Below are 27,456 nucleotides of genomic sequence, written 5' to 3'. Positions count from 1 at the left end.
GAAATACATCTTTCATTCCTACTACCAAAATATCTACAATATTGGACTCCTTTACGTTTAAATCACTACTCAACCTGGTCAGTGTTGTAAGTTTTATGTATAAATTATTCAGAATCCAGTCAAAGAGATTTATGGGATTGTGCAGAGTCTAATAAAGACAGTGGATAACTCTCCCGATTGATGCATCAAATGACAAATATAATCTGGTTGCAGATTACTTTGTTAAAACAATTAAGGATTTACTCCAATTTGTTCAAGGAAAACACGATGGCTTGGACCACTGCAGGCTATTCAATCAGAATTGGATATCATACCAAGTACCTGTCTAGAAGAATTTAAGCCATTGGACTTAAATGGGCTGCAAACCTTTATATCTAAGGTAAAAGCTGGAGCCCCTAATGATCCAACAAGGCTGGACATTTTAAAAAGGACAGGTTCTATTCTTTAAACAACAATCCTCAGTCTGTTAAATAACCCCCCATCCCAGCTACAGAGGTGCCACACGCTTGGAAACAAGCTAAAGTTATTCCTTTCTTTTAAAAAAAAAACCTAGATCATGCCCTGCCTGAAAATTATCAGCCAATCTCCATTTGGCCGTTTCTGACAAAAATTGTAGAGAAACATGTGAATAAACAATTGATGAAGTATTGGAAGAATATCAACTGTTACATACTTCCCTGAATGGCTTTAGGCCTGCTCATAGCACCAAGACAGCGTGTCTCAAAGTGACCAAGGAGCTTCATTAGTTGGTGGATAGGGGGCTTTTATTACCATATTCCATAAGGTGGTCTTAGGCAGACTGAATGAGACCAAGATACAGAGTAAGGTGCTGGCTTGGCTCACTTATTTTCTTAAGGATTGCTCCTTTCAGGTATCTGTTTCATTTGCCGCCACTAAGCGTCAACTGAAGTTTACGGTTCCTCGAGACTTTGCTTTAATCCCTGCACTTCTTCACGTTAACGTAAGGCCACTAGCAGAAATTTAGAATCCTCTTGGATGTCCTAAGTATCATATGCTGATGACACCCAGCTGATTCTATCATTGCCATCCTTAGAGGAGAGGGGGCCTACCATACTTGAGAACCGTATGTCAGAAGCGGCATAATGGCTAAATTCAAACTATTATAAGTTAAATGCCAATAAAACCGAAATTCTTACATGGGCAAACACTCTCTGGAATGGGGTCCACATTGATGGCCTAACATGTTGGGTAAGCCTCCTGAGCCCAAATCAGTAGTAAAAAACTTGGAATTCTGAGCGGATAAGCGGACCTTTGAGCCAAAAATCACAGCCCTGATATTTAGTTGTTTTGGTTAAGAAGCCCTAAGAAAATCTTAGGTTTATTCTCTCAATCAGTTAACAAGATGATTAAACAGGCCTTAATTATTTCATACCTAGACTACTGCAACATTCTATATCTGGGCTACACTGGGTATGTTAAAAAGAGGTTGCAGATCATTCAGAATGCGCCAGCAAGCTGCTATGACAGATGCCAAGAACTCATTTAGTGTTGCAGTAGCTCGGCACTCTGTATTAGCTCCCCCTGGAGAAGTGTATTCAATTTAAGGCATTATGTGTGGCTCATCGAGTCTTTAGCTAAATGGGTGCGCCAAGCTTGTTTTCTCTGCTTCAATCTTCCCACCCTACCAGGTTAAGATCAGCAGACCTCAATCTGGCAGTGATTCCACGCTCACGGCTGGCCAGACATAGAGAAAGGGCTTTCTTTCCATGTTTTGGCACCTAATCTTTGGAGTAAGCTACCCAATCATTTAAGGGACATGTCGAATCATTTTAGCTTTACGAAGCAGCTGAAGACATTTAAGGGACATGTCGAATCATTTTAGCTTTACGAAGCAGCTTAAGACTTGGCAGTTTTAATTTTAGTTGTAATGTTTGCTATGTTCAGCTTCCATCAGGATTCAAGCAAGCCGGGCCGACGACGGCTGTAATGCCAGAAACCGGTCCCCGGAAGCTTGTCTCCTTTCTGGTGAAGAATTGGCTTGGTAGTTTGGTCTGCCCTGTTCCCATGATGCACTGGGCCAGGGACAGACTAATTTGCATATAGCCAGGTTCTGAGCTGGGATGGGGCAGTGAGCTAAATAACGGTGATGGATCAAGCCCTGATCTTTGGACTGGGTAAGAGTGGTCTGCTTAATTCAGACACTCTGTTCATCACCACCCCCTTTTCTGAATCATGTTCAGCTTCAGGCGCGATGGGACACCATTTCTAGGGCAGCCATGCGTGCTATAAATCGATGTAACATAATATAACATATAAAGTAGTTAACAAGAAAAGTACAACAGCACAGATCATGCCATTTTCGATATAATTAGATCAAGGCAAATCTTAAACTGTGACTCCCCATTATTCAGAAGAAAAGTATAGCTTGCAAATCAAACGGCAGAAATTAAAATGAAATTATCAGAAATATGTCTAAGGCAACCCATAATGGTTTTTTTCAACAAAAGGACTATCCACCCAAGAGGCAAAAAATGTTAGTGTTCAGGAACTGCAGAAAATGAACCATGAAAGGAAATTAAATACTTAATAAGCTGCAGCTCTAGTTTATATACAATGACTGTGGTAGTCTTGTTATGTTCAAAGGTCAACTTTCTTATCATTTATCATGAATCCCCCAAAGTCTTATATGGCAAGCTATTTACCATTCTTATTCTAACCAACCTGTCAGTGCGACACCTATTGGTAAACTCTAAACAAACACTTTGATCTTCCTAAGTTTCTGTACCAACGTTCAAATGCCATATGTTTTGTACAAATGTTGTTTATCAGGGGCAAGTGAAAGATCATTTCAAGCCGTACATCTGGATGGTAGGGGAAATAGAGGAATACTGGAGCCAAACATAAAAGATACCATTTTTTTTACAAAGCAGGCAGCAGTCTAGATATTTCTTGTAACTGAACCATAAATATGCATTTCTTATCTATTCTTTTATTAGAGATTTCAACCTGGCAGAAGGGGTGCTTTCAAAGTGCAGGAAATGAGGGGATTGCCACTTTCAAAGCAAATTCTATTACTTTCCATTACCTAATTGAATAAAAGTGGTGGTATATAATAACACATTCAATTGAATAGCAAAGAATAATAATTACAAATGTACTTCAAGTAAGCTATCTACTTATGAAATGTTGCAAACCTGTTACTAAACATATTCACAAGTATTATGACATGAACAAAATATTAGGCCCAAATGTTCAAATTAATTTAATGTCCGAGTATGGTTTAGCAAAATAAATAATATAGAGGCAGATACAAACCCTCTCTCAAAGGTGAATTCGTCTTTCAGGGAATTGGCGGACGCCTCACCAATAAATACGGAAGGGATTTCAATCTTCTTTATTAATTCAACTGCCAAGAATGAGGGATTTGAAAATAAAAAGAAAATGACAATCAGTAGATAAATAATTTGTTCTTTATTAAAATATTATATTTTGACTCCACTCATTTTTATAACTGTGAATTACCTTAATCAAAGTAGGAAGAAATTGTTCATGTCGGTTATTTTAAACCAAGTTTTTTAGATTTTGGCTGCAAACAGATTTCACAGCCTGTTGGCCTGATCTATTGTTTCAAGCTAAGCAAATCAAAGTAGAATTTCATGGTGATTCAGATCGATTAAAAGATGTGCAAGTGAGTAGTGCAAGAAAGGACAAGCACTGGCAAAGCCAATAGGTTTTGGCAATGCCCGAGCTATGAGTTGAGTCAATGTGAATGTCTTTTAGCCATGTTGTCTAGCAGCACATATGCAGTTCAGCGTGGCTGAAAGTTACTGAAAGCCAAGAATTACAGGATGGTGAGCCAACGCAGTCTCTTTGCCCACCCCTACTAGTTGAGGTTACTGTTCGGCCCCTCCTAACACAAAAATGTGCTATGAAGTGGCCTACGCTGGCTGCATCATAGCACTTATTTCAGTAAATTTCGGCAGTGCTGAACAACAGTGTGTGTTGCTAGACAACATGGCGAAAATACATTCACATTAACAAAGCCAATAGCTTGAGCGCAGTAAGATCTATTGACTTTGCCAACACTTGTTTGGTGTGGACAGGGTCTTGATGAATGTAGGAGAGTAGGGTCTGCTTTCCTATGGTCACCCCAATTTTTGCTTTTTGCTTCACTGGTTTTCGACTTAATATGGCTGTGGGCCTGCTAATCAGACCCACAGCCTGCTGTTCTCTCGCTAAATTCACAGACATGTACTTTAGGTACAACACCAATTTGGTACTGGACACCTTATCAGCCCCTGTACAGTGTACTATAGGTACCCAGGGCATAGGTGCATCCAAGGCCTACCAGGGACTGCAGCATATCGTTTACCACCCCTGGCTGGCCATTTAAATCGACACAGCTGGCTGATCACTCAGCTGGGGCAAGGTGGTGTAATCACCCCTTGCTTAGATAAAATATACCTATGTCTAAACCTATATCTGGACACATATATACCTATAAGTCACTTCTATGGCAGGCCTTAACAATCCTGGAGGCAGAGTGCGTGGTTTTATGTGAGATGGTGCTCTAGCATGAGCTGAGCCTGTCTGAAGCTTTCGGAACCATTTCCTTATAGCTGTTCCAGGGTATTGCCATACCATATACTCTTAAGTGCATTATAATCCTCGCGGTTATTGCTAACTTTGGTTTGGCTTTATCAAAACATGTTGTGTAAGGTGTCATACACTTTGGAATACTACCCCCTCGCCAGTTCTGGCGACGGGGTAGCATTCCACCCTTCTAGAGGGAAAAGACATGCTACTTTACTTAAAACGCGGTTAATCCTAACCAGAGCTTCAGCATCACAAAATGGATGCTGCTGCCCCGACACAAGTCTAGCCTCCTGCTGCTGACAGAAACCTGGCAGGGGAGGCTTGGACAAAGAGTTTCCTGTCACAGGGAGGTGCTACACCACTCCAGACAGGAGATAGTGGATTGGAGCAGGGAGGGTTGAAAGAAACTAGACACTGCCTGGGGCACACAAGGTGTCCCATGCAAAATCCAGTCAAACCGGTTCTGGGGCACTCCAGCCCCAGCTCTGGCGCGAAACTGGACAAAGGGAAAGAGGTGTAACCACCCCCTTCCTGGGTCCCACCCATAGGAGGGACCTAGCAGGTAATCCAGCCCCTTGATTTGGAATAAAGGTAGGAGCTGTGACAACGCACATCAGATTATCCTGACTGAAACTTTGATACCGAACTCTGGACCCTTCGACATCCCACTCGACGTGGAAGACTGAAGAATCTCCCTTGTGGTCAAGGAGTGACCACCCTGTGCAAACAGGCACCATCCAGCGCCCAACGGTTTGCTTTGTTGCAGTTCCCGCCCGAACTCGAGCGACAGAGATCGACAAGACCCAGCTTCCCTGACTTCTAGCAGCCCGATCCACAGTCCCAGCGAATCTGAGACCCGTGGAGGTGACGTAAAGCGTGGAGCTGGCCATCTTGGAAAAACTACGAAGTGCTGACCGTGCAGTTCTCGAGGCTCCCTCGAAGCTGTGCATTGGGGTTTGAGAAGCCCCAGCCCCGAGCAGCTTTTGCACTGAAGATCTCCCCTCCACACTCATCGAGTGCTGCGTGGGGCCCTTTTGCATTTTCCTGCTCGACGCGTTGGTCCGGTCACTTGCCCGTTGGCTAGTGGCCCCAATACCGACGAACCTTCGAATTTACACTGCTAGTCTGGTTGCTCCAAACTGGCCCTCGCTCCCCTGAAAAGGAGCAATCTATCTGACCTTGCTGGTCCAAGTAAGAAGCGATCTTCAAATCCTGCGTGGGTTCCATTGCCAAGACCTGCTGACTCCGATCCGGAAGTCGACACCGCCGACCGCGAGAGCCTTAATGGGACAGCTCGTGATCCACTCCTGGACGCCCTCGACGCCCCAGAGTCCACGTGGCAGCGGAGACAAGCTTCCCGTCAACCACCTGATTGCGCCCGACATTGCCTGGTTACTTCCTGGTTCCATCCTGGTCACTGCTGAGTGACCCAGACTCTGTCCCCTCTGCTTTCAGGTACTCTACATCTTCGATCCACCCTTGGATCCAACCGGACTCTTCTCTCCTGGCCGCCTGCAGCATTTTCATCTCAAGGCTCCATAGATATCCACGACGAAAACCTACACACTTTGGCACCTATGCACCCGCTTCCTGTGGGTGAGGTAACGATCTAACACCGGTGCTCCTGTAGTGTCTTAGTCTAAAGTGTGGTAAATCTATTCCAGTCGGAAGACTTCCAAAACAGTAACTTTCTAACTTTTACGCACCATTGACTTTGCATTGGTGCATGCGTGTGCTTTTAGCTCTGCACCCGAATCCCGTGGGCTACTCCTGTCCTAACTGCTGTTAGTCCAGTGTAGTCCCAGCGATTCCCAAGGCCCTAGGCCTTACCACTGTTCTTAAAGTGATACTTATACCTCTTTTTTAATATATGGTTTGAGTGGCCACCGGCCCTATCCATAATTGTGCAACTTGTGTATGTTTAACTGTGCTTTTGTTTAAACGCTTGTGCCGCTGCACTCCTAAAGAGTACAGAGGATTATTCTAGTAATAAATACATATATTTTTATAATATATAACTTGTGTGGTGTCCTTTCATTTGATATTACAGGTTTGCATATGGTAAAACAGCTGGCTTCACATGCCCTCTTGAGTTAAGCCTGAGACTGCTTAGGTCTATGCTACCCATAGGATAGCTCGTCTACAAGGTTGACTTACAACCACCACCATAAGGGATTGTTTGGACTGATACAAGGTGCCCCCAGAATTGGAGACATCATACATCAGGCCAACTTCTCACATTGGTGTGCAGCGGTGGGGATTTGAGCTTGCTGTTGTTTTACCATTGCAATCTTTATATCATTTGAAAGATCACATTGAGTACTATAGGTACATATAAACAAAGTTAACATACTTAAGTTCTACTGAACTTAGTAGTTGTAGATTAAAGGGAGTAGCACACCCTGACTACAACTGACTAGCAAGGTACAGTAGGAAAACACTTAGTGTAGGTAAGTGCATCACTCACACCTCACTAGAGCTATGTCTGGCACAGGTGAAACTTCCAGTTCTCTACCTGTGATAGGTGACCTGACCAAGGCACCTTCCAGATATGCAAATCTCAGCTTCAAGGACTTGAGTGGCTTGTGCAACTCAAGGGGGCTGAAAAAGGGTCACAACCCTACAATCTCACTCCTAATAGCAATCTTAGAAAAAGATGATTTTGAGAAAGCTAGTGCAGATCCCAAAGGGAATCCAGGAGATGAGGTAAACCCCCCAGACACTGATCCCATCACTCCAAGGATAGATGTGGAGTCAGAATCAAGTGATTCAGAGTCAGATCAGGATCAAGAGGATAGCCAGGTCCCAGTTGGAAGGCTTAGCCAAGCTAACTTGAACCTACATGGGAATGGAGAGGGAGACCACCTCCCCAGACCCAATAGCAGAATATACCCTGGCAATAGAAGAGAGAGATCCCCTTCCAGGGAATCTAACCTTTCTAGTGCCTCAAGGGCCTCTGAAAAGGGAATGACTACCCCTCAGAGAAGAGAGCATAGGGCTAGAATGAGGGCTGTCAGACTCCAGAGAGAGGGAAGAGATAGCCCTGGCCCAAGCTAAACTTGCTTTGGCAAGAGAACAAAAATTGAGTGGATTAGATTTCACTGGTGGCAGCATTATTCCTAAAGAGAAAGACAGGTCCTATGACAATAGAAACCTGACAAAGAGTGTGCCCCCCTACAAGGAAGGGGATGACATCCACAAATGGATGACTGCTCTGGAGAGAGCCCGCATGGTACAGCAGGTTCCTCAAGAACAGTGGGCAGCAATCTTATGGTACTCCTTTTCTGAGAAAGGGAGAGATAAGCTCCTCACTGTTAGACCTGAGGATGCTAAAAACTACACTGTCCTGAAGAGTGGTCTTATTGATGGGTTTGGCCTAACCACTGAGCAATACAGGTTGTTGTTCAGAGATACCCAAAAAGCTCAGACTCAGGACTGAACTGACTTTGTTGATTGTGCCACTAAGGCTCTGGAGGGTTGGTTGCTGGGAAGTAAAGTTTCAGACTATACAGGATTGTACAATCTAATAATGAGAGAACAGATCCTTAATATTTACCAGAACCAGTTGTTGCATCAACACCTTATTGACTCAGATCTGACCTCTCCCCAAGAATTGGGAAAGAAGGCAGACAAATGGGTCAGAACAAGGGTTAAGCAGAAACCCCAGAACCATGGAGGTGATCAAAATAAGGCAGACCAGAAGGGTGGAGATAAGAAAGAAAAAGACCAGAAGTCTTCTTCAGGCCCCCAAAATAATTCTAATAAGGAGGGTGGTTCCCAGAATGGAAACAAGAAGAAGAAGAATGATGGCCCAAAGAAACCTTGGTGCAATAACTGTAAATCAGTTTCTCACTGGGGTAGTGAGTGCACTAAGAAAAATCCAGTCCCTACCACTGCAGCCCCTAAGGCACCTGCACCCCCTAGAACAGTCAGCAGTGGTGGTACACAACCCAAGGCTATAGTGGGGTTAACCCTGGGTACTGAGATGGAGTCTGGCATAGTCAGAATCCCTACTCAGGCAGTTCTGCTCTATGATGTGGACATGGCTGTGTCCACTACTATGAGTCCCAATACTTTGGGCAAGTATAGGCAGACGCCTTTAATCAATGAGAAACTGGCTCAGACCTACAGGGACACATGTGCCAGTGTCACTATGGTGACACCTAACTTTGTGGACCCTGGACAAATTGTACTAGGTGAGAACTACCTAGTGACCAATGCTAGCAATGCCACTACTACACATAGTGTGGCTGTTAAATTCTCCTGGGGAGGGGTAACTGGCCTCAAGAAAGTTGTTGTGAGTGCAGACCTCCCAGTTAACTGTCTTTTGGGCAATGATCTAGAGAGTTCCTTATGGTCAGAAGTGGAGTATAGGACTCATGCAGAGATGCTAGGTATTTCAGCACATGTCCTTGCTGTAACAGGCCCCAGGCCAAGAAGTGCCTACCTGAACCTGTGGTGGATCTTGAAACACTAGACCAACCACAACTCAAGAGAAAGAGCAAGAGGGTAAAGGCAGTGCCTTCCCACTTGCCCCAGGTTGAGGATCAGCCCTCTCAGGAGGGTGATTCTGTGATCCAAGAGGAGACTGTCCTAGAAGAGCTTGAACCTGATCAGGTTGAGTTCCTAGGGGCAGTGGGACCCTCAAGGGCAGATCTGGGGCAGGCTCAGTTAACTTGCCCTTCTCTTGAACCCCTCAGACAGCAAGCTGCTGTTGAGGCTGCTGGGAATGCTCAAGGTACCCATAGAGTGTATTGGGATGATGGGCTCCTTTATTCAGAGGCTAGAGACCCCAAGCCTGGTGCTACCAGGAGGTTGGTTATACCTCTGCAATTTAGGGGCTTCCTTCTCACCTTGGCCCATGATGTTCCTTTAGCAGGACACTTAGGCCAGATTAAGACTTGGGAAAGACTTGTCCCACACTTTCACTGGCCTCACATGTCAGAGAACACCAAGGAGTTTTGTCGCTCCTGTGACACCTGCCATGCCAGTGGCAAATCAGGTGGCACCACAAAGGCCCCCCTTATACCTCTACCTGTGGTGGGGGTGCCCTTTGAGAGAGTTGGGATAGACATCGTAGGACCAATGGACCCCCCAACAGCATCTGGGCACAGATTTATCCTGGTGGTAGTGGATCATGCCACCAGGTACCCAGAGGCAATTCCCCTGAGGACCACAACAGCTCCTGTTGTGGCAAGGGCCCTACTTGGAGTTTTCTCCAGAGTGGGCTTTCCAAAGGAGGTCCTTTCAGACAGAGGTACCAACTTCATGTCTGGATACTTAAAAGCAATGTGGAAAGAGTGTGGAGTAAACTATAAGTTTACCACACCCTACCATCCACAGTGCAATGGACTTGTTGAAAGGTTCAACAAGACCCTAAAGGGAATGATAAAAGGGTTACCTGAAAAGCTTAGGCGAAGATGGGACATCCTTTTACCCTGCCTGCTCTTTGCTTACAGAGAGGTCCCACAGAAGGGGGTTGGCTACAGCCCTTTTGAACTTTTGTTTGGCTACCCTGTGAGGGGTCCATTGTGTCTTGTGAAGGTAGGATGGGAGTTACCTCTCAAAAAGCCTAAACTTGATAGTGTGGACTATGTACTTGGTCTCCGCTCCAGGATGGCTGAGTACATGGAGAGAGCAACCAAAAACCTGGAGGCCAGCCAAGAATTACAAAAAGCTTGGCATGACCAAAAGGCTGTTCTGACTAGGTGCCAGCCAGAGCAGAAGGTGTGGGTGTTGGAGCCAGTGCCCCCAGCAGCTCTTCAAGACAAATGGTCTGGACCCCACACCATACTTGAGAAAAAGGGGGAGGTCACCTACTTGGTGGACCTTGGCACCCCTAGGAGCCCCCACAGGGTGCACCATGTAAACAGATTGAAACCATATGTGGACAGGGCAGACATGGGTTTACTCATGGCTACAGATGGGGACCAGGAGGAAGAGAGTGATCCTCTCCCAGACCTGTTATCCCAAAACCCTGATGATGGTTCAGTGGATGGAGTAGCCTTGGCAGGCAGCCTCTCTGACCAGCAGCAAATGGACTGCAGACAAGTGTTGCAGGCTCATAGACATATGCTTTCTCTTACACCCAGTCAAACTAACTGGTGCACCCATGAGGTGGACACTGGTGACAGTCTGCCTGTGAAGAGTAAAATCTACAGGCAACCTGACCATGTCAGGGATTGTATAAATGCTGAGGTACAAAAAATGCTTGAACTTGGAGTTATTGAGCCATCACAGAGCCCCTGGGCCAGCCCAGTAGTCCTTGTGCCAAAACCTCATACCAAAGATGGAAAGAGAGAAATTAGATTTTGTGTGGACTATAGAGGTCTCAATGCTGTCACTAGGACAGATGCTCATCCTAATCCAAGGGCGGATGCCCTCATAGATAAATTGGCTTTGCCAAATTTCTGAGCACATTTGATCTCACAGCTGGCTATTGGCAAATCAGGTTAGCTGAGGAGTCTAAGGCCAAAACAGCATTCTCTACCCCCAGTGGACATTATCAGTTTGTGGTGATGCCCTTTGGTTTGAAGAATGCACCTGTCACTTTCCAAAGTTTGGTGAATCAAGGCCGTGCTGGGTTGGATGACTTTTGTGCAGCGTATCTAGATGATATTGCTGTCTTCAGCTCCACCTGGGAGGATCACCTGATCCACCTGAAGAAAGTTATGGAGGCCCTGCAAAAGGCAGGCCTGACTATCAAGGCTACCAAGTGCCAGATAGGGCAGAGCAAGGTTGTGTACCTGGGCCACCTAGTAGGTGGGGGTCAGGTTCAACCATTGGAGAGCAAGATCCAGGCCATACAGGACTGGGCTCCTCCAACTACCCAGACACAAGTCAGAGCCTTCTTGGGCCTGACTGGGTATTACAGGAAATTTGTAAAGAACTATGTGTTCCTTGTGACACCATTGAATGATCTGACATCCAAGAAGATGCCCAAAAAGGTTCAGTGGACAGTTAGCTGTCAAAAGGCATCTGATGACCTGAAGAAGGCCATGTGCTCTGCACCTATCCTGAAGAGTCCTGACTACTCCAAAGAGTTCATTGTCCAAACAGATGCTTCTGAGTTGGAGTGGGAGCTGTGCTTTCACAACTTAATGTAGATGGTCAAGACCAGCCCATTGCTTTTATTAGCAGAAGGCTGACCCCTAGAGAGAAACGTTGGTCAGCCATTGAGAGGGAGGCCTTTGCTGTGGCTCTGGCCCTGAAGAAGTTGAGACCATACTTGTTTGGCACTCACTTCCTAATTCAGACAGACAATAAGCCCCTCTTGTGGCTTAATCAGATCAAGGGTAAAAATCCCAAACTACTCAGGTGGTCCATTTCCCTACAGGGGATGGACTTTACAGTGGAGCACAGACCAGGGACTGACCATGGAAATGCAGATGGTCTCTCCAGGTACTTCCACTTAGAAAATGAAGACTTATCTAGTCAAGGTTAAGTTTAATGTCCCTGCGTTTGGGGGAGGGGGTTATGTAGGAGAGTAGGGTCTGCTTTCCTACGGTCACCTAATTTTTGCTTTTTGATTCACTGGTTTTCGACTTAATGTGGCTGTGGGCCTGCTAATCAGACCCACAGCCTGCTGTTCTCTCTCTAAATTCACAGACATGTCCTTTAGGTACAACACCAATTTGGTACTGGACACCTTATCAGCCCCTGTACAGTGTACTATAGGTACCCAGGCCATAGGTGCATCCAAGGCCTACCAGGGACTGCAGCATATCTTTTGCCACCCCTGGCTGGCCATTTAAATCGACACAGCTGGCTGATCACTCAGCTGGGGCAAGGTGGTGTAATCACCCCTTGCTTAGATATAGTATACCTATGTCTAAACCTATATCTGGACACATATATACCTATAAGTTACTCCTATGGCAGGCCTTAACAATCCTGGAGGCAGAGTGCGTGGTTTTATGTGAGATGGTGCTCTAGCATGAGCTGAGCCTGTCTGCAGTTTTCGGAACCATTGCCTTATAGCTGTTCCAGGGTATTGCCATACCATATACTCTTAAGTGCATTATAATCCTCCCGGTTATTGCTAACTTTGGTTTGGCTTTATCAAAACATGTCGTGTAAGGTGTCATACACTTTGGAATACTACCCCCTCGCCAGTTCTGGCGAGGGGGGTAGCATTCCACCTTTCTAGAGGGAAAAGACATGCTACTTTACTTAAAACGTGGTTAATCCTAACCAGAGCCTCAGCATCACAAAATGGATGCTGCTGCCCCAACACAAGTCTGGCCTCCTGCTGCTGACCGAAACCTGGCAGGGGAGGCTTGGACAAAGAGTTTCCTGTCACAGGGAGGTGCTACACCACCCCAGACAGGAGATAGTGGATTGGAGCAGGGAGGGTTGAAAGAAACTAGACACTGCCTGGGGCACACAAGGTGTCCCATGCAAAATCCAGTCAAACCGGTTCTGGGGCACTCCAGCCCCAGCTCTGGCGTGAAACTGGACAAAGGGAAAGGGGTGTAACCACCCCCTTCCTGGGTCCCACCCATAGGAGGGACCTAGCAGGTAATCCAGCCCCTTGATTTGGAATAAAGGTAGGAGCTGTGCCATCGCACATCAGATTATCCTGACTGAAACTTTGATACAGAACTCTGGACCCTTCGACATCCCACTCGACCTGGAAGACTGAAGAATCTCCCTTGTGGTCAGGGAATGACCACCCTGTGCAAACACGGTACAAAAGGGGGTGGTGATGGACGGAGCATCTGAACCAATCAAACACTCACACCCAGTCAAAAGAACTGGGTTTGATCCATCACCGTTCTTTAGCCCACTCTGCCACCCCAGTTCAGACATGGCTATATGCAAATCAGTCTGACCCTGTGCCTCATGGGAACAGTCCAGCCCGAACTGCCAAGCCATGCCTTCCCTGGACCGGAAACAAGCTTCCGAGGACCGGTTTCTGGCATTACAGCCGTCTTCAGCCCGGCTTGCTTGAATCCAGTGGCAAAGTGAGCAAGGGACTCACGTCTGAGCATACCCTGCCACACTTATGGCGGCCAAAGCGGTACAAAAGGGGGTCCCAGGATGCTTGTTTCCGGTCCAGGGAAGACATGGCTTGGCAGTTCGGGCTGGACTGTTCCCATGAGGCACAGGGTCAGACTGATTTGCATATGGCCATGTCTGAACTGGGGTGGCTGAGTGAGCTAAAGAACGGTGATGGATTAAATCCAGATCAGTTGACTGGGGGTGAGTGTTTGATTTGCTCAAACGCTCCGTCCATCTTCCCCTTTTGTATCGCTTTGTTCGCCCTAAGTGTGGCAGGGTATGCTCAGACGTGAGCCCCTTGCTCACTTGGCCACTTGATTCAAGATAGCCTGGCTTATTTGGATTATGAATCCGAAACCGGTCCCAGGATGCTTGTTTCCGGTCCAGGGAAGACATGGCTTGGCAGTTCAGGCTGGACTGTTCCCATGAGGCACAGGGTCAGACTGATTTGCATATGGCCATGTCTGAACTGGGGTAGCTGAGTGAGCTTAAGAATGGTGATGGATTAAACCCAGATCAGTTGACTGGGGGTGAGTGTTTGATTTGCTCAAACGCTCCGTCCATCATCCCCTTTTGTATCACCCTGTGCAAACAGGCACCATACAGCGCCCAACAGTTTGCTTTGTTGCAGTTCCCGCCGGAACTCGAGCGACAGAGATCAACAAGACCCAGCTTCCCTGAATTCTAGCAGCCCCATCCACAGTCTCAGCGAATCTGAGACCCGTGGAGGCGACGTGAAGCGTGGAGCCGGCCATCTTGAAAAAACTACGAAGTGCTGACCGTGCAGTTCCCGAGGCTCCCTCGAAGCTGTGCATTGGGGTTTGAGAAGCCCCAGCCCCGAGCAGCTTTTGCACCGAAGATCTCCCCTCCACACTCATCGAGTGCTGCGTGGGGCCCTTTTGCATTTTCCTGCTCGACGCGTTGGTCCGGTCACTTGCTCGTTGGCTAGTGGCCCCAATACAGACGAACCTCTGAATTTACACTGCTAGTCTGGTTGTCCAGACTGGCCCTCGCTCCCCTGAAAAGGAGCAATCTATCTGACCTTGCTGGTCCAAGTAAGAAGCGATCTTCAAATCCTGCGTGGGTTGCCTTTGCCAAGGCCTGTTGACTCCGATCCGGAAGCCGACACCGCCGACAGCTAGAGCCTTCGTGGGACAGCTCGTGATCCACTCCTGGACGCCCTCGACGCCCCAGAGTCCACGTGGCAGCGGAGACAAGCTTCCCGTCAACCACCTGATTGCGCCCGACATTGCCTGGTTCCTTCCTGCTTCCATCCTGGTCACTGCTGAGTGACCCAGACTCTGTCCCCTCTGCTTTCAGGTACTCTACATCTTCGATCCACCCTTGGATCCAACCGGACTCTTCTCTCCTGGCCGCCTGCAGCATTTTCATCTCCAGGCTCCATAGATCTCCACGACGAAACCTGACACTTTGGCACCTATGCACCCGCTTCCTGTGGGTGAGGTAACGATCTAACACCGGTGCTCCTGTAGTGGTTTACACCTCTAGTGTCTTAGTCTAAAGTGTGGTAATTCTATTCCAGTCAGAAGACAACAGTAACTTTCTAACTTTTATGCACCATTGACTTTGCATTGGTGCATGCGTGTGCTTTTAGCGCTGCACCCGAATCCCGCGGGCTACTCCTAACTGCTGTTAGTCCAGTGTAGTCCCAGCGATACCCAAGGCCCTAGGCCTTACCACTGTTCGTAAAGTGATACTTATACCACTTTTTTAATATATGGTTTGAGTGGCCACCGGCCCTATCCATAATTGTGCAACTTGTGTATGTTTAACTGTGCTTTTGTTTAAACGCTTGTGCCTCTGCACTCATAAAGAGTACAGAGGATTATTCTAGTAATAAATACATATATTTTTATAATATATAACTTGTGTGGTGTCCTTTCATTTGATATTACAGGATTGCATATGGTAAAACAGCTGGCTTCACATGCCCTCTTGAGTTAAGCCTAAGACTGCTTAGGTCTATGCTACCCCTAGGATAGCTAGTCTACAAGGTTGACTTACAACCACCACCATAAGGGATTGTTTGGACTGATACAAGGTGCCCCCAGAATTGGAGACATCATACATCAGTCCAACTTCTCACAATGAACAAATGTGTAAGGGATAGTGAGAAACAGTTGAGGAGCTTTGAAGTGAAACATGGATGTGGCGTATAGCCTGGGCTGCCGATTGGGGAACCAAGTTAGAATCTCTGGGTCGGTTGAACAATTTGTGATTCTGGTAAAATCATTTACTCTTCCCACTGCCTATGACAATGTATGTTTTATTGTGTAATATAACTGGTGAGCACTGAAAGCGCTCTAATACCATCGGCTGGTGTTAGCACTATGGCAAGATGAAGTACGGAGCAAGCGCTCCAATACCATCGAGTCGTGCAAAAATAAATAAATAAATAAACAAACAATTGCTGTTCCCATTTTAACACTTTTTAAAGAAATGCATTAATTCATATACATGTTCATGGATTTTAGTGGGGTGTGTGTGTATGTGTACACTGGGAGATGGCCTGAAAACACAAGTACTCCTATGGAGTGCTTGAAAACAAAGAAAAAAATAGCTCTGCAAACTGGGAGCAGTGTAAGGAGACATACACTTGATCAATGCGCTATGGTAGGGCCAAACACAAGAAGAGGGCATGATGCCCACATGCCATGACGAGTGGCATCAAAGAAAATGAGAGAAAAACTGAATTTTAGCAATGGTAGGAGCTGAGCGGCCTGTAAGTCCACAGATAGAATACAATACGGTTTTTCGAGACAGCGCACGCGCTGTCTAGCCAAGACCTAAGAAAGGAGTCAAACTAATCTTGGTTGATGTCTTTACAAATGCAAATATTTCATTAAACTGTAAAAGGAAGGAGAGCAGGTGAGGAATGAATAGATCAAATTACAGGGTCGAACGAAGAGGAGGGAGAGTGAGGCAAAACCCAAAAAGGTATCAGAGAGATGTTGCATCTGCACCACTGGAAATGGAACTGTCGTAACCCTAACATAAATTGTGATGCATTTCACAAGCTGATCAACTAGAGTCTACATAACTTCCTCAGAGTCACTATCCTACCTTTTTAGGACTCCTCGAAAATGGCAGACTACTCCCATATACACTGCTTCCTGTAGACCAAAATAGGTCCTTTGTGAAATGTATGATAACCTCATGCGTTACTGATAACATTTTTAGCTGCCAGATCCTGAAAATCTCTGAATTCTCTTCACTGCCTCTTTCAGGTTTGACCATTGAGGCTGCTGGCATTTTATACAAGAGTCCCACACCACACTACAGATAGCCTCTCGGTTATTCTAGGACCCATCACTGATCAGCACTCCTTGTCGAGCCCTTCCTCACACTCAAACACAATCGCAAAGAACCTTACTCCTATGCACACGGAATTGTACTTATAATGAGGTTTATTTGAATGTAGAGAAATTGATCGAAATTGAAGTTCTAGCTGTATTATGAACAATTACTGATTCTAGAGACATTTAAAATCAAAATAATGTACCTGAATATGTCTTAGAAATACTCAATCAAGTCCCTTCTACTTTACTGTGCCAACATGCTAATGATATAGGTTGTGTCATTTAGGTGAAGCTTGCACAGATTAAAGTAAATCCTTTGAAGAAATTGGCCCGAGCTCTTCAGTACCTATTACACTACGAAGCGCAAGCAGGAATTCAACGATTTGTATCTGCCTCAATAAAGCAATGGGTCTACTGCCCTCCATAATTACGTGTAGTACTCCTATTTGGACGACAGAAAAGCCTGTTAAGGCCATGTACATCTTTGTGCAAGACCTTAAAGGTACTAGTAACCAGTTTTTCCATATTGTCTTCGTAGTACAGGCACTTCCACATGTTTCACTGCTGTAGATCTTCTTTCTGCTTTTTTCAGTACCCCCATATGGGAAGACTGACAACAGTAACTCGCTTTCTCATTTTTAGGGGGCCAATTAGCATGGTATCAACTCCCACAAGGGTTTACTGGGTCCATCCATTTTTCATTATTCCTTGAACGAGGATTTGGACACCTATGTTTTCTCTGGCAGAGCTACATTGGTTCAATATGTAGATCTGTTGACTGTATCAGATTCACTGGACTAAAGCAAGGTTAACTTTCTGTATCCCCTCACTGAATTGGCTAAAATAGAGCATAAGGCTTTAAGGGTGAAATTACAAATCTGTCTTCACCATGTCGCTGTTTAAGTCACAACATCAGGGCAATTGAGAAACACTTATCCACAAACTGGATTAAAGTCATCTATAAGTTCCGAAGGCCTGTTACAGTCTCTCAGGTACACACTTTTTTGAGAATGCTGCCCTAATTGGACTTCGCTAAGACTAGGTCAAGAGAGACATTTCAAAGCCTTTGCGTTGGACAAGAGAAGCAGAGCAAGCTCCTGTAAATATGAAGCAAACTCTCTCATCCAGCCCTGCGATAGGTCTTCTGGATTAATCCAGACATTCACTCTGCATTGTCATGATAAAGATGGGCTTGCCCCTTGGGTATTGGTACCAGATCACAGAATTCAGAAGAAACACACAGCCTACTACATTTTTTTTTCCTTGCCACACTTGTGGTGGGTCTCTTGCCACATTCAGAGGCTGTAGTGGCTGACACCCATCTTGTGCAAGCCTTTGAAAATATGGTCATCAGCTCTATTTTCATTGTGGCTGTGCCCTAAGGTGCAGTCATCCTCCCGCTTAGCACTAAAACTCATCACCTATCCATAGCCAGTTTCTCCCAGAATGAAATTCTATTGTCTGCCTCTCACATTACCCCGGTCCACTATCCTGTCTGGAAATAGCCTTCACAAATGCCTGCAGACAAGATGAGGAGCCCCATGACTGTTTGTGAATTGCAGCTCACCTGTCTAAGGCCAGTATTCTTGTCTGATGCACCAATATCCAATTGTGAACTCATATACCATGTTGATGGTTCATGTATTAGAAATAGTTGTGGAACATTAGTGGCCAGTTATGCTGTTTAATGAGGGTTGGAAGATTGCGTGTGCTGCTTGCAAAATCAATAACGGGACACCCTTCCGATAGTTACAGTGTTCCCATCAGAGTTCCATCCTGTACCGCCCTTCATCATTTGGGAAGACCACCATAAGTACACAGGGAAACCCCATATACGATTAGGCACAGCATGGTGGAAAACAATGCCCAATGAAGTTATGACAGGTCGGTGGCAGGATGTAACCAATAAGCAGTGCTAAATAATGAAAATAAAATTTTTCAAAAAAGTGGTGATGTTAAAAAGGGGTAGAAGAAGGAAAATAGATTTATTAGCAACCTTCAACTCCCACTCTCTAAAAACAGTGCAAAAAGGTAGTGTAAGCAAATTACTACCTCGACAGTTTATAAAGTCACGGTCGACATGTTTCTGCAGCTTTTACCTGTGCCCCGGGGTCACTTGCTGCTTCTTCAGGACCTATCCTGCTACTGCTTAATTAGTGCATAATAAACAAGGAAACTTAAATAAAATAAATGTCACCTTAGATTCTCCTGATGGAGGAACCAGTGGATTTCGCAAAACAGCACACACACATAAAAAAGAAGAAAAAGAGAACAAGCCTATTAGCAAAAGCTCTCTGGGCGAGACTCGAATACAAAGCAAAGTCTCGCAATTAATGGTTTATAATCCATTTCCTTCCACACTTATTTTGAGATAACAGCTATTCCCAAAAGAGCCAGATTGCCACTTGAGTACAAAAACACACTCACCCCACGTTATGGAGAATGCTGCCCCACCTCACCCGGCATTAGCTCAGGTACTGCGGAGCCCCGCTCTGTATGAATCACAAACACATATAAAACAAGAATCAATTAAAGGAAGTACTGTAAGGTCAAGGCAGGCCACTCGATATAGCGTGGCTTACAGAGGCGCCTGTTCTGTCTGTTGACTCACCTATCCGTCGGTACTCCAGACGTCCAACTGGGCTGTCTGTGGGAGGTACCGGCGGTCGGAGTCCTGTTACTTAAATAGGCTATAGATCTTATGAGCCTACCGGCACATACCGTGAAACGGGGACGCGCTGCCCCGCTCCTTGCTGCTAGCGTCAGTCTGTCCTCTTCCGGGTATGCCAGAGGAGTATTACGATTGGCTGGCGCGGAGCGTGACGCGGACGCGTCACGCGAGGAACTATGGGCTTAGTGGTTTGAAACCCTCGTGTGTACTCTGTCTAAACCTATCTATTGTATAGGGACTAAAAGGTCTCATAGACTCCTCAGATTTTTTACACACAAAACCGGCGTCAGCACGCAAATTATCGTGACGCCCTCGCAATGATGCAAGAAATTTTTTTTAACAATTTAAACAGCGTATAAAACAGCCTGGCGGCAACTCCTAGTTGACAAAAAAGGGGGAGCACCAAAACTAAGGCCCCGTGTGTCTTTATAGCAAGGTCAATGACCATATCATGTTTAGGCTATTGGCGCATCTGGGTAAGACCTAGACAGATCTCGCCTCAAAAGACCATTATAAACGCGCTACTCCTGCGCTGTATCCATTGTGCTGGACAACAAAACTCCTGAGCATCCATGCACCCAGGCAGCGAACATGTTCTATCTCCCTTAATCAGCAGGCTGGCGGTGCTCTATCTACAGCATCTCCACCAGTCTCATTAATCTGAACACAACATGTGTTACACGCGTCATTCCTGATATCTACTGTCGAGAGGGCCCCTTCTGTTACCCTGTCGTGATATGGGAGTAATACTCACAGCCCACATGCCACACATACCATATGATCATCAGGTACTCATACTCAAGGGAAGTAACAGATATACCTCTCTCCGGGCATATCATTCATTAATGTAAAAGCACTGATTATCTTGTGCCTCTAACTCTTGAGTGACATCCAAGGAATATCTTCATTCAATCCTCGCTTGTCTGTGCCCAATTTATATACCCATCGCTGTTCACGCTGGAACAGGAAACTCTTAGTGTCAGTGATATGGGCTGGTATCAAAGGCTGCTCTATCACAGTCCAATGCAACTCAGACGACATATGCTTGGCTGTTAAAAAGTGGTTCGTCAGTCTGGTCGACTGTCTTGAGCACCGAATAGAGCTTTTGTGCTCACAAATGCGTGTCTTGATTTTGCGAGTAGTCATACCCACATACCTCTTGTTACATGGGCAGCTAATTAGGTACACTAAATTGGAGCTGTTACAATTTGTGAACCTACGCTGTTCCCACGGTCTCCCAGTCCCTATATCAATAGTTTGGGATTTCGTGCACTGTTTTTAGAGAGTGGGAGTTGAAGGTTGCTAATAAATCTATTTTCCTTCTTCTACCCCTTTTTAACATCACCACTTTTTTGAAAAATTTTATTTTCATTATTTAGCACTGCTTATTGGTTACATCCTGCCACCGACCTGTCATAACTTCATTGGGCATTGTTTTCCACCATGCTGTGCCTAATCGTATATGGGGTTTCCCTGTGTACTTATGGTGGTCTTCCCAAATGATGAAGGGCGGTACAGGATGGAACTCTGATGGGAACACTGTAACTATCGGAAGGGTGTCCCGTTATTGATTTTGCAAGCAGCACACGCAATCTTCCAACCCTCATTTCTGAGCAGGTTTTTGACTGAGTGTTACTTGTTAGTTGGTGTCTAGTACTTATGAGGGACGTAGCACTCTTGGTCATTAAACTTTCCCTCTGACCCTCCCTAGTGAAGTTTGCAGTTATGCTGTTTGTCTTACATATGAAGTTGTTGTTGAGTGCATTCTGCTCAACTTGCTAAATGATTTGTTCTTAACAGTGCTTTCATACTCTGCCCCAAAAAGTAACCTATTTAGTAGGTCATGCCTTTAGGCTCTTTTATGTGCAATTTCCTCACCTCTACAGCACCCCTATTAAGAATGGTACTAAAGTTAAGGGCTTGCTTGATGTGCTTATGTTGTGTTTTAAAATTGTTACTCTTTAACATGTGCCCATCAGTCCTCTCACGGTGGCGTGCCTAGGAGTAATGCTTTTGCTGATCAAACTTACAAAGCCAAATGGTCCCCAAAGTTTGCTGTGACTCTGGACATAGCCCATCTCTTGTACTCTCAATGATTTGCCGGACTTACAGGACAGTGCACCAGATGCTAAGAAACAGGCCTTATTATTATTATTATTAAATCGATTCTTGGTATAGCGCATGTCTACCCTTAGGCTTCCCAGCGCTGGTTGCGGAGGCATCACACATCCCTGTTCTACTGCAGCTTCTGGAAGAACCATGTTCTTAGTTGTTTCCTGAAAGAGAGGTGCTGTGATGTGGATCTAAGATGCAGGGGAAGTGTGTTCCCACAGAATGGCTAAGTTGTACGAAAACATACGTTCCCCCAGTTCTTGCCCTCCTAATCTTTGGTACCTTGGCTGGGAACAGATCGGCAGATCTCAGATTACGACAAGGGCGATGGAAGGAGACCAGGGTAGAAAGAATTTTTGGGCCTGTGTCCCAGGGGGTCTTGTGTGCGCTGCAGAGTGATTTGAACCTAACACGCTCGGATATGGGGAGCCAGTGCAGTGCTCTCAGTGCTGGCTTGGCTGATTGCTTCCTGGGGATGTTGTATAGTAGTCTAGCTGTGCAGTTCTGTACCACTTGAAGTTCTTTTACTACAGCGTTAGGGGTGCCTAGGTAGAGTGCATTGCAGTAGTCTAACCGGGGGAGTATCAGGGCTTGTACCATTGTTCTGTGTGCGGTATCTGGGAGAAGTGGTAGGATTTTCCTAAGTTGCCTTAAAATGCCAAAACATGTGGCTGCCACTTGTACCGCTTGATGGTCTAGTTTTAGTGACTTATCCAGCCAGATTTCAAGGCTCTTTATTCTTTCCTTGGGTTCGGGAATTGGTCCGAGGCATGCTGGCCATCTTAAGTCTGTGGGGCCGCTGACTGTATTACCAAGGATCATAAGTTCAGTCTTGTCCCCGTTAAGCTTCAGGAAAGACTTATGCATCCAGATAGCCACCTTAGTCAGACATTCTTCCAAGTCAATTTTGCTGCCATCAGGGTGGTTGAGGGCTAGCACCAGTTGTGTGTCATCGGCGTATGTTACTATATCGGCTCCAAATGGGGTAACTAGACCGGCAAGGGGTCTCACATACACGGTGAGTAGGGTGGGACTCAGTGAAGACCGCTGAGGCACCCCACAGGTGAGTGGAATCTTCCTTGAGGTATGATTGCCTTCAAACACTTGGAATGTTCTGTCTGTTAGGAAGGACTTGATCCAGAAAAAAGCATTCCCTGTCACTCCCACCTCCTTGAGTCTGTCTAGTAAAGTGCCATGGTGTACCGTGTCAAATGCGGCACTCAGATCCAATAGGATGAGTGCCACTGAGCCCCCCAGGTCGAGAATTTTCCTTGATTCCTCCATTACTGTTATCAGGGCTGTCTCTGTGCCGTGTTTGGGGCAAAACCCTGTCTGGGAGATGTCCAAAAGTTTGTGTACTTCAAGGTAGTTTGAGAGAGAGGTGTTTACATGTTTCTCCAGAATCTTACGGCCCAGGAGGAGCATAGATACTGGCCGGTAGTTGCTCCATATTTCTGAATTTAGGTTGGGCTTTTTCAAGAGTGCTTTGACAATGGCAAGTTTCCAGTTTGATGATCCTGTAGCGGTAGTTAGGGACAGGTTGAGAACTTCCAAAAGTGTAGGGAGTATGGATTCCTTTACCTTATGCAGTAGATGTGCCGGGCCAAAGTCGCGAGGGGATCCAGATTTAACTTTCGTGAAGAGTGTGGATAGGGTGGACGTGTTAAGTGCTGGGAGGTCACTCAGGTTGTTTGCTACATTCCTGTCGCTATCCATTTTGGTGCTTATGTTTTTCATTTGCTGCGGTTGGGGGAAGGCGTTGTAGATGTTAAGAATTTTGGTGTTAAAAAACTCTGCCAGTTCCCTGCAGCGCAGTGGGGCTAATTCAGAGGGCCTTTCTGGCTGAGGACAGATAGTTGTTTTGCAATTCTGGCGATTTCCCTAGGTGTATTGGATGCCAGGTTAATTTTCTCCTCATAGTATTGTGCCTGGGCTTTTTTGATTTCTGTTTGGTATATTTTTATGGTCTGACCAAGGGACTGGGGATGGGTTGCTTATTGATAAATTGTTAAAGTTTGAGAAAACTGGGTCCAGTATGTGACCTTTATTGTGTGTTGGGCATGATACTCTATGTTCAAGTTGTAGTGCCTGCATATTGAGTATGAGGTTGTGTGCATCGCCTTTATTAGTGCCTTCTAGATGAAGGTTTAGGTCGCCTAGAATGGTGAAGTTGCCTGCCATACTTGCCCTCATTGCTGCTGTGTCGGTGAGGGATTCTATAATCATTCCACATGGGCCTGGGGGTCTGTATTGAATATGCTACTTACCAGTATGCATCTGTTCTTGGCATGTAGGGCTGCTGACATTCATATCTATAGCATAGATCGCCGCCTAGTGTTGGGTCCGGATGATTGCACATTGTTGTCCTGGAAGAGTCTTCGAAGTATGACGAGATAGGTGGCTCCTCCCCTGGACTACAGTGCGCATGGGCATCGACTCCTTCCCCAGATTGTTTTTAGCCATTGTGGCAAAGATGGAGTGTAATAGTGTAAGCGATGGCCATGCTAAGAGTAAGTGTTAAAAAGTCTGCAGCGGCTACAGGCGCCGGGGAGGAGGGCGGGCGATATGAATGTCAGCAGCCCTACATGCCAAGAACAGATGCATACTGGTAAGTAGCATATTCAGTTCGAGGCATGTGGGCTGCTGAATTCATATCTATAGCATAGAATACATAGCAGTCCCTCCATTAACGGCGGCCGCCTGTGCCAGCTGTAGAAGTCTGAAAAAGCGTTTTAAGAACAGCCTGCCCTACAGCTGCTTGGAGTGCACATCTACACAGTAATGTTTAGTAAATGTGTGTGGTGTAGACCATGTGGCTGCTCTACAAATATCTTCCAAAGGGATATTACCAAGGAAAGCCATAGAGGCCCCTAACTTTCGAGTGGAGTGGGCTCTTGGAGGGACCGTTAAAGTGCGCTTAGCCTTGTGATAGCAAATCTGAATGCACTTAACGATCCACCTGGCTATACCTGCTTTGGAAATGGGGTTGCCTTTGTGCTGGGCTGAGAAGGCAACAAAGAGTTGTTGTGTTTTCCTAAAGTCTTTGGTCCTATCGATGTAGTAAATCAAGGCTCGTTTGACATCAAGAGTGTGGAGCATTCTTTCGGCAACTGTTTCTGGGTTTTGAAAGAATGCAGGCAGTTCAATGGTCTGATTGACATGGAACTGCGAAACCACTTTAGGAAGAAATTTAGGGTTAGTGCGCAGCACCACCCTGTTGGAGTGAATTTGAATGAATGGCTCTTGTACAGTGAGCGCCTGTAGCTCACTAACACGTCGTAAAGACGTAATGGCAATGAGAAAAGCCACTTTCCATGTCAAGAACTGAATCTCACATGAATGTAGAGGCTCAAAAGGTGGGCCCATCAACCTGGTGAGGACCACATTGAGATTCCATACAGGAGCCGGCGGGGTCCTGGGAGGGATGACCCGCTTCAGGCCTTCCAGGAAGGCTTTAATGGCAGGCACTCTGAAGACGGAGAGATGCTGCCTGTTCTGGAGATAAGCCGCTATGGCGGATAAGTGTATCCTGATGGAAGCGTATGCTAGATTGCATTTGTAAAGATGTAACAAATAGCAGATGATGTTGGGAGTGGATGCATCTAGCGGGTTGATGTTGTGTGTTGCACAGTAAATGACAAACCGCTTCCATTTTGCTGCATAGCAGGCTCTGGTGGTGGGCTTTAGTGCCTCCCTTATGATATCCATGCATTCAGGGGGCAAGTCAAGGTAGCCAAACTCTAAGACCTCAGGAGCCAGATCGCCAGGTTGAGCTGTTGCGGATCTGGGTGCTGAATGTCGCCATGGCTCTGCGTCAAAAGCTTGGGCATGAGGTGTAGCCTTTGATGCGGTACCACGGAGAGTTCCAGAAACGTGGTGTACCATGGCTGGCGTGCCCACGTTGGAGCAACCAGGATGAGAGTCATCGAGTGTTGCTTTAGCTTTCTTGCCACCAGCGGTATGAGAGGTGCTGGGGGAAAAGCGTACGCAAATCTGCCTGACCAGTTCATCCATATCGCATTGCCTTGCGACTGTGGGTGAGGGAACCTGGCGGCAAAGCTTTGGCATTTTGCGTTTTCCCTTGTGGCGAACAGGTCTATCTGTGGATGACCCCACTTCTGGAAGTACGGGCGGAGTACTGATGGATGTATCTCCCACTCGTGCATCTGGTGGCTGTACCTGCTGAGCAGGTCCGCCATCTGATTGTCCGTGCCTGGGAGGTGTTCCGCCATGAGGAAGATGTTCCTCTGAATGGCCCACTTCCACATGCTCTGAGCCAGATGAGACAACTGTGGAGAGTGTGTACCTCCCTGCTTCTGGATGTAGTACATGGCCGTCATGTTGTCCGTCCGGATCAACACGACCTTGTTGCACAGATGTACTTTGAATGCTTTCAGTGCCATGAAGATTGCCATCAGTTCTAGGTAGTTGATGTGCATCTTCTTTTGCTGTATCGTCCATAGTCCCTGCACTGTGTAGTGGAGTACATGAGCTCCCCATCCCTGGAGAGACGCGTCCGCTGTTAGGATGAATTGTGGGACAGGCTCTTGGAACGGTCGGCCCTTGCAAAGGTTGTGTGGATTCCACCAATGCAGAGAGTTGTATGCCCGACCGGTGACCAACACTAGGTCTTTCAACTGTCCCTGAGCCGGATTCCACTGATGCGCTAAGCATTCCTGGAGCGGACGCATATGTAACCTCGCGTGTGGGACTATGAAAATGCAGGAGGCCATCATGCCTATCAACTGCATGAACACTCTCGCAGGAAGCGAGTGTTGCGGCTGGAACTGTTGGATTAGCGACTGGATGTTGGTGATCCGCGCTGAAGTTGGCTGAGCTGTGGCTGCCAGAGTATTGATTGTTGCACCTAGATATTGCCACACATGGGCTGGCTGAAGGTGCGACTTTGGATAGTTCAGGGAGAACCCCAGACTGTGAAGAAGGTGAATGGTGTGGGACATGTCGGCGGCGCACTGCTGGACCGACTTCGCCTGAACCAGCCAGTCGTCCAGATAAGGGTAGACATGGATGTGTTGTCTCCTGAGGTGCGCTGCCACTGTCGCCAGACATTTGGTGAACACCCTGGGGGCCGTGGTCACTCCGAAAGGGAGGACCTTGAATTGATAATGCCGATTTTGAATGGTGAATCTGAGGTATTTTTTGTGTGATGGATGGAGTGGAATGTGGAAGTAAGCATCCTTGAGGTCCAAGGTTGCGAGGAAGTCTCCCTGATTGAGGAGCGGAAGAACCTGCTGCAGCGTTAGCTTGTGGAAGTGTTCTGAGAGAATTAACTGGTTTAGGGGCCTGAGGTCTAGAATAGGTCTGAGGGACCCGTCTTTCTTTGGGATTAAGAAGTACAGGGAGTATACCCCTGTGCCTTCCTCCTCCACTGGCACAAGCTTTATAGCGCCCTTTTGCAGCATGACGAGAACCTCCTTCGTCGACGACTTTGGCTGGTCGGTCCGAGGCGTGCCTGTGGCGGTGCCCTGGGCAACCTTTGGCTCGATGCCCTTGCCGGTCTTCGGCTCGACGCCCTTTGCGGCCTTCGGTGCCGCGGCCTTGCTCGGCTTCGGCTCGATACTGGATCCGGACTTCGGCTCGACGCCCTTGCTGGACGGAGTCTGGATGACCTTTTTGGGCTGCACCTCGATGCCCTTAGGCTGCTGCGGCTGGACGGATTTCACCGACTTTGCCGTGTCGACTTGCTTCTTCGGCTTGGGCTGTCCCGACACCCCGGAGGACGAGGGTGTCGATGGTGGATCAGAAGGTTTCGGTTTCGATTGCGACTGAACC

The 27,456-nt window shown here is 46.6% G+C and overlaps 1 protein-coding gene across 2 annotated transcripts in view; it reads right to left on the bottom strand.

Moving 5' to 3' along the window:
• RNF13 (ring finger protein 13) overlaps positions 1-27,456 on the bottom strand; it is a 229,919-nt gene that overhangs the window by 82,791 nt on the left and 119,672 nt on the right. For both annotated transcript variants that reach the window (XM_078668038.1, XM_078668039.1), the window contains exon 6: positions 3,277-3,367. In XM_078668038.1, coding sequence (XP_078524164.1) covers positions 3,277-3,367 — 91 coding nt within the window. The remainder of the gene's footprint in view (positions 1-3,276; positions 3,368-27,456) is intronic.

This window comes from Lissotriton helveticus, chromosome 11 (genome assembly GCF_964261635.1).
Source record: "Lissotriton helveticus chromosome 11, aLisHel1.1, whole genome shotgun sequence".
Classification (NCBI taxonomy): Eukaryota; Metazoa; Chordata; class Amphibia; order Caudata; family Salamandridae; genus Lissotriton; species Lissotriton helveticus.
The sequence above is the reverse complement of the archived record's forward strand: the minus strand, read 5'-3'. Positions and strand labels throughout refer to the sequence as shown.